This window comes from Numida meleagris, chromosome 9 (assembly GCF_002078875.1).
Source record: "Numida meleagris isolate 19003 breed g44 Domestic line chromosome 9, NumMel1.0, whole genome shotgun sequence".
Taxonomy (NCBI): Eukaryota; Metazoa; Chordata; class Aves; order Galliformes; family Numididae; genus Numida; species Numida meleagris.
In genome coordinates this window covers 18,696,143-18,709,019 of record NC_034417.1, presented here as the reverse complement: position 1 = coordinate 18,709,019, position 12,877 = coordinate 18,696,143, and the positions used below count along the sequence as shown (strand labels likewise).

The 12,877-nt window shown below is 40.4% G+C and overlaps 1 protein-coding gene across 5 annotated transcripts in view; it reads right to left on the bottom strand.

Annotated features, from left to right (window-relative positions):
• The window catches only part of MAP2K5 (mitogen-activated protein kinase kinase 5), a 114,205-nt gene that overhangs the window by 86,468 nt on the left and 14,860 nt on the right, over positions 1–12,877 (bottom strand). For all 5 annotated transcript variants that reach the window (XM_021406824.1, XM_021406827.1, XM_021406828.1 and 2 more), the window contains exons 5-8: positions 11,221–11,261; positions 10,459–10,526; positions 7,981–8,029; positions 3,331–3,395 (exon numbers count right to left, since the gene is read on the bottom strand). In XM_021406824.1, the coding sequence (XP_021262499.1) occupies positions 3,331–3,395; positions 7,981–8,029; positions 10,459–10,526; positions 11,221–11,261 (223 nt within the window). The remainder of the gene's footprint in view (positions 1–3,330; positions 3,396–7,980; positions 8,030–10,458; positions 10,527–11,220; positions 11,262–12,877) is intronic.

Below are 12,877 nucleotides of genomic sequence, written 5' to 3'. Positions count from 1 at the left end.
AAATATTGCTATAAGGTATTGATTTTTTACCAGACTCAATTGACTGAAAAGTTGTTTGTATAGCAATATTGGCCAAGCCAATATACTGGAACAATTTCGCTACACACAGTAATCAAGTGTATTTCTAAAGTATAATTATACTGTCATAAAAATAAAGCTAAGACACCTCTTCTCCAAGCAATAAAACAGTTGCAGCTGTAAAGAACCCAAACAAATGAAACAAATTTTCTAACTAAACATAGCGTCTTCCAAAGAGAACAAAAATACCTCTCCTCTCTCCACTTAAGCCAAGGTTGGCATGGAAAGTGATCAATACTTCAATCTCAATAAACTATTTCAATAGTAGTTAATTCATGTGGAAAGAGAGGCTGAAAATTTTTGCTCAGCGACCTGCGACACGCTATCTTGTTTGCCAAATGCTGATAATATATCATTGCCATAATGGATATGACTTAGTATAAAGAGCTGGAAAGAAAGAAAGGGGAGAAGGAAAAAGATGCTACATGCACACAGTCATTCTTTAGATTCCAATCAATACTACACACAGCCTCTTCTGAAACAAACCGACAGCAAGGAACGCTGGAAGAGGAAAACAGCCAAACGTTTGCAATTAATTTTATTTGACAAATGTTCATTGATTTACTGGAATAAAATATATGTGGGCTGCTCTCTATGACTAGCGCAATCCAGCTACCTGTAAGTCTTCTATTTTGCAATTTCTTACTGGTTTGTGCAGCACGGCCGCTCCTTCAGCCAGGGAGAATGGGCTCCCTGTACCGAGGGGGGATTGCTACAGTGGGAGAAGGTCTACTTGCTGCTTTACAAAGCTTGGGGAACACCAGCTCCCTGCAACAACGGCAAGTGGCAGCTCTTCTGGGATGGAAGAGTCACCTGGTGCAACTCTTCAATCCAACACAACTGGAAACAAACATGGGAAGACCTGAGAGGAACACACAGCTTTGGAGCAGTCCAGTTTGGGGAGGAAATATGAAATATTTCTATTCTCCTATTACTTGCATTGCAAAGAAGTCAGACTTCGGGAACTTGCAAATGATTCAAAATGGTGCCCATTCCCTGGAGCTCTGAAGAATGATATCTGCACGGGAGAGAACGCTGCAAAGTCACTGCAATCGCCAGTTGAGAATGTGAACACAGTAAAAAGGGATGAGAAAGACAGAATTTATTCCCTGGTGGGGAAGAGGGCTCATGTTTTTACAGGTCTAATTTTTGACTTTCCCAAACTGCAAGCACCTGTGACACTGAAAAAAACTTAAGGAAGCAAATCACACCAGCTGCCCAGAAAATCCTGCATTCCCTCCTATGCCATTATCCTCTGCAACTTCAGCACTCACACCTCTGGTGCTTCCCCACCACTGCAGACTGTTACCTGAAGAGTGGCTGGATGAGGAAACCATTTGTGTAAGAACATGAAACAAAGAGCTGGCAGGCAACTATCCTGCCCTTCAGAAATACAAAGCTAAAGGTGCACGTTGGGCTTTACACAGCATTTTAAGCAAGCTTCTCATATGAATTTTACAAAAGGTGGAGTACATACGATGCAAGTGGCAGTGTTATAGAGGAAGAGAGATTTTTATATCAATTTCTGTACCCAAAGGCACTGTACTGTTTTGCAGGCTGTTACACACAGCAAGGAGGGAGCAGAGCTGCTCTGTGGGAGCAGGGCACACTAAGCTGACCAACAGATGTCAAGTTCAGGAGATTTTAGTGCAAAAAGAACAGCAAAGCACACATTCACTTGCCTTACTTTACATTCCTTAGACTTTGGCCACCATCAGATGCAGGACGAAGCAGACTTTCGGTACAAGCTGGTAGGGCCACACTTAACGCTGCTCACTGCTTTACATTGCTAGCTCCTATTCCAGCTAAGTAGCTAAAGAAAGCAAGACCAAATTTGGCTACAATGACATAAGAGAGGTCCTCCTCATTGTGGGCTATTTCTTTTCCCTAAATGGGCCTCAATGCCTCCCCCAACGAGCACAGCCCTCCTGGGCCATGCTTCTCCCACTCTCACCTGCACATGGAGCTGCACCAGTGTACGGTGATGGGGAGGAACCTTCCCCAAGCCAGAAAGCATCAAGCTGTCACTGGCTGAGTTGTGCAGTTCAACATTTTCTCTCAAAATCACAGAGTCACAGAATATCCCAAGTTGGAAGGGACCCATAAGGATCACTGGGTCTAACTGCAAATCTTATTATAAAGAAAAGAACCCCATTTCTGCAAGTGGCTTGGTCTAGGATATTCCCCAAGAGAAGGTGAATGAGCTTTGTTCCATCTGCAAGGCTAACCTAATTTCTGAAGAGTCCATTCAAACACTAGAGTTATCCCTTCAAGGTTTACAAAGTCCACTTTTGTTAGAACTACTGCAGGAAGACCTAAGCTAGATGTTTATTACGCTGGCAGCCCATCACAAATTAAGCTAAATGCACCGTAGCTTTTAAAACATTAAAAAAAAAAAATGCTAATATCAAAGTTAGAATGTATAAGGTATAAACAAAATCCTAATGGGATGCTGGGTTACTGTATATGGTAAATAGCTCTCCGGAGGAAACCTTTATTACTCCCTCAGGGCTTTCATACAAAGTATGGATTTCTTAATTCCTAGCGGAATATTTTTCATACACCACTGCAGACTATTAAGTACCAGATATTACATTATGTAGTTTAAACTTTGCACTATGCATGAGAAAGACTTTCCTGTCGAGAAAACTATCTCTCTGCTATTATAATCTTTACAATATTAAAATTAATATTGGCTGCAGGGTACAAACTTCACTACCAAAATTTGGGGGAGTTGATCATTTAATGTATTCATCAGCCTGTGTGTGAAGCTTCTCATAGGGGAAAAAAGTCACTGCAACAGCGAGAGGGGTATTTACTAATTTAGAATTGCTAGAAAGAGGCACAGCCATAGTGTCACCATGTCCCACTGGTGTCACTCGGCGCCGGGCTAGCACAGGGCGTGGTGAGGCAGCAAGAGTAATGGCACTGCAAACACCAAAGGCAATTCATTATGCTTCAGGACATTTCAAGTTCCACTTGTGAACCATTAACTTGTTACCCAGGAGGGATTCAAAGCTAAGCTTTAAAAAGATAATAAAAATGCACCAGCCCCCACGGCGCCCAAAAGCAGATACCTTGTAAATATGTAAAGAGAATTCTGAAGAAGTTTATATTAAGAATTTCTTTTATATTCTTTTCTGCATAGCAGTAACGGCCCACCTACACCTCACTACATATATGAATGGGAAAAAAAAAAAAAAAGCACTTACATTTTATTTTCAAAAATGTTAAGTGAAATTGAACACTCACTTGTAGACCGTGCCTCCATTGCCGTGACCGAGGATGTCTCGATACTGTATGTCTTGTTCATTCATCTCCACAAGAAAGAAAGAAAAACAAAAGAGATGTCATGCTGTGGATGGAAATGTCAAGGAAAAGCAACTCTAGGCCATAAACAACAAGCAGTCTGGGTCATTTCAAGTTCAGCTGCAAGAACGAGAAGATCAATACAACATTTGCTGTCCAATTTATAAAAGACGATACCAAGGGACAAAGTGATGGAAAGTTTAATGACAATTTGTTTGCCTGGGTCATTTCATTAAAGTTTGATAAAAGGTGTCAAAATGGAATGATATAATATAGCTGAAGAGGGTCAGGTCACAGATAACTGATAGGAAAAGGGTCTCCAGAACAGCACATAACCAAAGCCAAAGTTGGAGGTGAATGGAAACAATCCAACAGAAAAACTGTCATCTTAAGCATGGCTAGAAAAGTTTGTGATTTATTCTGGAATCAGCATAATTGATACTAACTGAATGACAGTTCTATCAGCAGGATTACTTTGCAGTGCTTCATTTACATATGCAACTATCTAACCTAACTGAAGCAAATACGAGGAAATAAGAATAGTCTTTAACTACAGTCCAATAAAAAAAACAATTTTCCTTGAGATACAAAGCAAACCGCCTGCTTCGGTCTCTCTGCTCACTGGGACTCCTTGCCAGGTACGACAATATCCTCAATCATTCAGGCAAGAGCCAGGTTCAAGCACCATTCATTAGACATGCTGCGGTTTGGGACTTTTTTTGATATGAATTTTCACCAACAACACTTTGATCGTCAAGCAATTCAAATGAAAAACTATACTTCAACCTCTTCTCATACAAATACAGTTATACTGATTCTCAGGCTAAATCACCTTACAAAAAAAACACCTAAGACATTTTTGTAACGCACATGCCTACTAAGAAGAGACCTTTAAAGCAGCGTAAGTTCTGTGCTACATGCATTTTCTATCCCAAGAAGATCTCCTCCGTAGCCTTTTCACTGCAGAGAACTGGGCAATTCCCAATTTTAAATGGTATTTTCCCTGCAATCCACTACCAAATCATTAATTTGTTTGTGTAAGACATGTATTTTTCAGGATACCAAGTTAAACATTTGCCACAAGTTGGTGTAGCTGCTCGAAGGCTTCCTGTCATTTTTGTGCGTCAGAAGGCATCCAAAAGAAAACCCAAGGATACAACTTTCATACGATGTCAGTGGAGGTAAGAGGAACTCTGCCCCTGGCTTCAGCTGGGATGCCCCAAACAGGCAATACCCAGCAAGCCTTACCAGTAGAAAGGGAATATTTAATTGATTTAAAATAGCATCTTTTAAGGACAGTAAAGCTAAACTCCAAAATTCGTGTTCTGTTTTTTCATTACCCGAAGAAAGCCTGCTTGTTTCCCACAAGAAACACTTTCCACAGTGCATTTCTTCCAGTGAGGCAAAATCTCTGGGTTCTGAGAGAATCAGAAATACCTTGAAGCTGAAGTCGACTCTGCATTATTACTTCTTTGTCGTTAAACCTGGGCCAGGTACCTCCAGATGGTATGAACCAGCCCATTGAAACGCCGAGGTTAAGATACTTCATAACAAACACTGACTCATAAACGGAGTTTAAAATATATTAAAAATACATAATGTGTCCCTTGTTTTAAAAATAACTTCTCTCAGGGTGCTATACCCATTAATGGAAAGCACATTCGGCGTTTAAGGCTTTCTGCTCTCCTAAGCCTGAGAGCTTTAATTCTCCAGTCTTGGAGGTAGCAACAAACACATCTCTGCTATATCCCCAGCTATGTTCTTGCAAATAAAGCTCTTAGGAGAAATCAAATGAATCCACTAAGCTTTGAGCACACTTGTATCTTTGCTTCTTGGGGGAAAAAGAAGCATTTTTTGTAGTTACGCAAGTTATAAGCAATAAATTGAGCAGAACGAGAGACATAAAGCGTGTTCTTGCTTCTCCTCCTTCTTGCTGAATGGGAAGGAAGAGCATTTCCTTCTGGGGCTCCGCACAAAGAACCGGGCAATGGGGAAGGTGCTGCGAGCCCCCACCAGCGCACGGAGCAGAGAGAAACCGTGATTTACTGGCTCAAATAAAGGTGCCAAAAACGTGTGGTGATTTATTTATTTTAGTGGGAAAACTGGATTCTCAATCACAAAATGATAACGTAACAGCAATGAACTCGACGGCACGGGCTGGAATATTAAAGCTGCAAAATCAAGTTTGATTGGATGCCAATATTAATGGAATTAATGAAAAAGCAAACCAGACTCCAATTACGGATCAGCAACAAAACGCCCCTCGTTTATGCCTGCTGGTTTTGAAAGAAATCAGCGTCTATCTCTCGTAAATCATTAAAAGCAAAATGCTCAATTAATCCTTATTTTATATGTAGAGGCCGACAGAGGCGAAGTCCTGTAGCCATACCTGTGCTTTAGGAATCGAAGCAATAATGGTTTCAGAAAGCAGTCACACTCTATGAGCAGACAATTGAAGAGATTTAGTAAATCCCACTTTATAGAGCAGAGACTAATCGGAAAACACGAGCCAGTCAAATGTTTCTTATGAACTGTTGACACTATATCAATGCTGAATCAATTGGTGGCATTTACTCTGAGTGACAGAAAAGAAATAAATATTTATATCACATCACCTATATCAATGAACCTGGGCAGAAAGCTATTTCTAACCTGTCAATATTTGATTATCTTGAAGAATCATGTCCCCTTCTTTTAATGATTAATATGAATTCCTTATTAAACCTAAATGGAAACTACTAGAGGGATATCATTATGAATGCCTGAAAGCATAAACTGACAAAAAATAATAAAAAATAATAGTCCGACCCATATTTAAGTAACGATAAGTGTGAGGTAATCCCCAGAAGGAGGAAAAGTTGAAGTTACAACTAGAAACCTATTTCCACTTACAGATCTGTGACCAGATTTTGCAGAACATAATGCATTCTCTCTTGACAGACAGCGTGCAACTCTGCAGAGCAGGCTAAATAAGAGATTAAAACTGATTCTGAATTTTCTTTGGGTTTAAGTAACTTATACGTAAGATTTTTGGTTCTTTTTTATCTTTCTCAAATTCTACTGCACAGGAAAGAAATCTGTAGCAATCTATTGCAGGGCACAAAACGCACTCAGCACTATTGCTTAGAACAAATAAAATGCCAAATTCAGCTTGCGGACAGAATCACGAGAAAATAGCTGTTACTCATGTTCAGTAATTCTACGTCAGAAAAATATTCCATACGGGAGATATAAGATTGGAGTAACCACCGCATTCCATTTTAAAAGCTCAGAAGCACGCTGCTACTTACATCATTTTAAGTTAGGCATGGAAATACGTTCTTTAGCTATAATTCTGGAACATTAATAAATCTACCCAGTAAAAAAATCCGTGAATATTAAACCATGTCTGCACATAAGGAACGCTGACAGGCTTGAAAATGCACTTCCAAGCTGTACTCAAAGGATGCGGTGCCAAACAGGCAAGGTTGCAATTCGGGGCTGTTAGACTCACATTTTAAAGGGGCACTCTCATCTATTAGACCACAATGTTACAGGTGATACTGAAGGACAAGCGTGAAGACCAGCCTTTATCTTCTTGACACGCTCAACTACAACTACTTGATTCATGAAATGCCAATGAGGCTTGGAGAGGTCATTGTGTGAAGGCACTGAATACGCATCTGAGATAATTAAGATTTCAGCCTTCGAAACATGGAGGGGAAGTGAACAGCAGTTAAGAAAATCAATAAGAGTCTTTTATTTGCAGTGACACAGATGTCTCAGTCAATAGAGCCTAATAGGCAAGCTTGATCGCAACGGACAGGTGCCTGCCTCCAAGGCTATCAAAGGGCTTTCACTATGACAAACATTAAAACATATTTATGTTGCTACTGAAGAATCTGGGATTCTTCTAAGGTAGTTTAATTTAACGGCGTACATTTAAAGTCATTACACTGTGTGAGCCCGTCCAGGTGCTCGGTTCAAAATGAGTAAGAAATGATGTCCTGTTTGCTCAAGACATTCCCTCGTCCATCAACTTTTACATTAAACCTTTCACTTCTGGCTGCCAGCACGTGAATGCCTGGAGCAGGACGAGAAAGTAACAAGGCAGCTTTCTACAGCTTTGGTTTTGCTGTTGTTCTTAGGCTTGTGTGCCTGTTTGTTGCTTTTAAAGAAGCTGCAGAGTAAAGGGGTTGCAAATGGGGCAGAGCAGTTTCCTTGCAAGAACCCATATTTAAGTATCTACTGCCCTAAAAATACGAAGGTCATTCCAGCAGTTGACTTAGTTATTCAAAATTGATTAACTTTCTTCCCTGAAATTGTGGCAGCAGTGCAACATGTGTGAGGTACTTCAATCTATTTGGAGCTAAATCTGATTAGCACATTTTGAGAAATGGGAAGCAAATTGCTATGCCAATCAAAGTAAACCAGGACACATAACTCATTCATATCATGAAGGTTCTCATGGTCTCTCCCGTTCTGTATTAAAAGAACACATTACAACTAAGTGAGCAGTAAGCATCCCTCCATCTATTTGTGGGGTGCCAGTCACCATGGCATTAGGCAGCAACGAGACATGCATGCAGCCAAGACCCAGCACACTGCACCTACCTGGCCATTAGCAAGTATCTTCTTCAGCTCTGCAGAAGACTTTTTTAAGCTTAAAGAAAAAAAAAAAAAGCAGCAATTCATTTTAATGATTGTGCCATTTCACTCTACAAAATGAAGCAAAACCACACTGAAAACAAGGCATTGGCTTAAGTCCATGGTTACTTATTCCGAGCAGATTTAACTAGCAGTGCTGAGTGATGCTGTCCGTGGTAGAAATGGAAAAGCTTTAATAGTTGAGAGAATCAATATATTCTTCACCTTAACAAACCAGCACTTTGAGATACGTGACAATAGCATCCTTTGAGACAGAACCCACTGTTTGTCAGCTCAAACAAAAAGAAAAAAGAAAGATATGCTCACACACCAGATGTTCCAAAAACAACAGCAAAAATGGGGTTCACACCTGGATTCCAGGCGCCCTGCCTTGTTTCAAAACCTCACTAATTCCTATAAAATTTCAGGAGAATGGAGCACCATTGATGATGTCAGTCCCTAAACGAAGAGCGTCAGCCCTGATCGCTGTGTGCATCCATTGCAGCCCACGTGGGACCCCTTTATTTTTTGGGGAAGCTGCCCCTGTGTCAGCCTTAAATTAGGCAAAACGATCTGTATTTATTTTCCAGTGAGAGAGCTCTAACAAACCACAGCCACCAGCATGGTGCGTTTGCCTGGGAAAATTATCCACGGCTTCAAATGACTTTGAACCCACCCCAAAACACCACTTCTCCTCTGCTCCTAACTCCATTCCTTGTGTACTGGACACATCAAACTGCCTGCAAGCAGCACCTCTGCAAAACTTCTCTCAAAGAGGCATTCTGCTCTTATTACCGAAGTATTAAAAAAAAAAAAAAGAAGTACAAAATAATATATTCTTGAAAGGCACACACACGTCTTGATCACAGATCATTATTAACAAGAACACTGAAAACACAGATTTCGTATTTGGTGGCTTTGTTCTTTAATAGGCCTCTTGTTCCCACGACTACTTTAAAGAAAAATTAAGTTTTCCAAGGAAACATAAGTTGATCTTGTCATCTTTCATGACTAACAATTTGTGAACATGAAACAAAGAGAGACTTTCAATTACTTCAAAAACAAAACTCATAGTGCAGAAGGTTTTGGAAAAGGAATGGCAATTAACCACCAAATAAGGTGACAAGAACCTTCTAGAAGCCTCATTTTCAATGCACTTTCAGAGCAAGCTCAAAGTACAGGAAGGGCTGAAAGCAAAGCGCGGCAGCGACAGAATGCAGCTTTATTTAGCGCAGCGGTATGAGGGACTGGGACAAGGACTGTGGTTCAGAAAGATGCTCCTATAGACACTGCTGTTTGTTTTCTTTGGAAAGTCACAGGTAGCATCTAAGCCTCCAAACAGTGCCAGGGCTGGTCTGAGTGCTTTTACCTCGGCCCGGTGCCATGTCCCAGCCCCAGCACAGCCCCCAGCCCCACGGGTGGCATGGCCCCATTGCTCCACCCCATCACTGCTGGGACCAGCACCTCCCAGCCCAGCAGTGGGACTGTGTCTGAGCACGTTCCTCTTGGACAGCTGCTTCCAAATGGTCTCAGAGACAAAAGCTGTGCTCAAGCACAGCTCAGTGCAGTAGCACATGGCATATACTTATTAGAATCAACGAATAATTCAGGTTGGAAGGGACCTCTGGAGGTTTCTACTCCCCTGTTTCAAACATGCTCTTACATGAAGAAGACAGAGGAGGCAGATTTTTCTTATTTCCTTTTAAGAACACACTTTTTTGTGTTTTTTTTTATTTTATATATGTGTCTACATAAATATAAAATTATATATCATAAAAATCAATATTGAGTGTAACACCTTCCTCCAACAATTCATGTAATAAAAGTGAGTTCATGCTCCAGTGTTTGAAGACAGATCTATGGAAAGGAGAAAGTATTTTCTGGTGTTTTAGGATCTTAATATGGGTTTTGAAACCAGGGCTCAAATCAGAAAAGGAAAAAAAAAAAAAAAGAGAGAGAGAGACTCGAAAACTTTGCTGAAGCTGTATGAAACAGGGCACTTGAACTGTTCAGGTTCTCAATAAATCTGACCCCACAATTACAAACGTTCCAAACTGAGTATCAAATTTTAAAATCAAAGAATCCTTATGAGATAAGCAACGAAGACCTGGACAGACTTTGCTATACATAGTGACAACTACATCAGTTAAAACAAATCAGCTCACCCATAAACAGTATTTCAACACTTTTTATGAAGGACAAAGCCACCTGAAATACCCAGTGCAGAACCTATTTCTGTTGGCAGAAAACCCTCCTGAACAACCAGCAAGGGCCACAAGTCACGGTTAATTCCGCCCTCCCCACCACGCTTTGGCGTGACCAGTTGTCACATTGAGAAAGTTACTCAACACCAAGCTTATGGCTGCTAACTGCCACGCACAGGTTCCATTTTGGTTTAATAAAAGAAAAGAAAACAAAACATATGCTCCCATTCTTGACTCTTACCTATCGCTTGGAAGGGAATCCGAGACTGCGGAACTGCTATTATTAGCAGACCCCGCTCGCGTATTTACCTGCAGGCAGGGAGAGAATCTTTATCAGTCGTTTGTGTTCAGAGGACACTATTCTAATTAACCTGTAATTTGCCATGAATTTCTCATTTCACTGCGAAGGTTAATTAGCTTGTTGCTAGGCATGCCGATGGTTGAGGTCTTGCCTGTATGTAGGTTAGCAGGCTATACAACTCATGGACTACAAAATACACTCCTTCCCTCTTACACGCTTAGTTAGATAAAACAGGAAAAGAAAGAGATGGGATGCCCACCATTTATTCTTAAAAACTGAATGATCTGTTAATATGCTGGCAGCACTGCGCGTTCCAGGAGCAGCCAGCACAGACCTGAATGAATCAAACAACCCCAAAGATGGCCCCGCACTCTATTACATCACTGAGAACAAATGAAGGTGGTATTTTTGCTTCAAACTCTTTGAACTAGTAGCAGGCATCAGTTAATAAACTGAATATTAAAATTTAAGAACCTTGCAAACAGAGCTTTAAAAAAAAAAAAAAAGCAATTCCATCTTTATTAAAACTGTATATATAGATACCACAGCCAACACCCAGCAGATGAATCGCTCTCCCACCCTCACACAAAAAATCCGCTTGTCAGGGCTCAAGAAAGTGCAGTTTTATTTGACATTTCAATAAGTGGAACACAGCATTACAAATCCATCTAACTTTACTGAAACAATTATTGAAATTCGTACCTTCAGGCCATGTATGTTCCGTTTCCCAGGAGGCTTGCAGGCTGAAACAGTAATTGACTAAATTGTAGAACACATCAGGGCCATTTACAAATTTGCTCAAAATGAATCTTTTAAAAAGAAATGAGGGTGACACCAAAATTAGCAGAGAGAAATGATTGAAAAGTGCCTCCCAAGACCCAGAGTGGGAATTACGAACCAGGATTTTTAACTTGCAGGAGTGAGCATTTATAAATGCTAAGAGCTTTCTGACACCATGTAATATAAATTCTAATTTCTGCTTAAAACACATCAAAATTCAGAGAACCGTTGGATTAAATTATCAGATTCTTTTTGTAATTCAAATTAAAATCAATATCTTATGTCATTATATTTTTACGCGCTGTATTTCTCTGACATTTAACAGAAATATTTGCAAGACGTGTTTTAAAGGAACCGAGCTGCCACATGTCATAAATTAGTCATGCTGTCAAACACAGCTTGTTCTAAATGTGGAAAAAACACATCGGGGCAACAGCAGCGAGCCTCAAGAAACCAAGTACCAGATAAGGGCTGTACAAAATGCCCCATTTTGGCTACAGACGTGCAAACGTGGCACCTCACTGTGACATCTGGGGTTAGAGAGGAACACACTGCTCGAGGAGAAGGTATTTCCTTCAGGTCTCCAGAACTACACGCTGCTTTGTTTCCCCTTTTGGTGGATGTGCTTTTGTCAAACGTTAAAGCCACGAAGGCTTCTAGCTGCATGTTACAGACAGTTCCCATTTCCAAACTACAGTGCCCTACAAATGGCATGTTAAAGGGCCTGTCACTTTTGATTGATTGTCTGAGGAGGGATGGATTTGATTTTTCTCTTTCTCCGATGCAGATGCATTTCGCTTCCATTTTTGACAGCAGGAAACAGAACTATTTATTAGTCAGAAGGACACAGATGATAGTTATTAAACACATCAGTTAGGGCCAAGCCGGGCCACGTGCTTTTCAATGACATTAGAAATTACCACGTGTGCCTTAACGAAGGAAAACAGTGCCAAACTGGGGGCAGGAGAAAAACCCAAACAACAACCAGAAAACAAAAAGCTATTCTAAAATACATAGACAGATGTTGTAATTTCTTTCCCCAAGAGATGAAAATCAACATCTTGAACTAAATTTTAGAAAGTTGGAATCCATCTTTCTAACTTACATTTGAATTATTTATACCATATATGCTATTACATGTACACATACATACAGAATCTATATCCCTTCCATGGAATGCAAGGTGAGAGTATGTCTATATACACACACACATATATATATGTATGTATATGACATAGACAGGATTCGTGTGTGCATGCTCATCTATATGTATTTTTTTAAATATACAAAATAAACTAAATAACAACTTTCCTTCCTGAAAGACCTTAGAATTATTAGCTGAGAAGAGCACAGCCAAGATAAGACAGAACGGCTGCATGTTACTGAGGAGGTGTCAAGGTGAAGCAGCAACTCTGCTCCGAAGCAACTCAGAGAAGTAATGGCGAGCCATCTGCAGGGAGATGTGTGTGCTTGAGCCAGTGGTGGCTAAGTGCCATCATCAGCATCCCAGTGAATGCTGGATCTATACAGTCAATGATCATCACCTTCAGATGGAAAGCAAACAGAAAAGGAGCCAGCA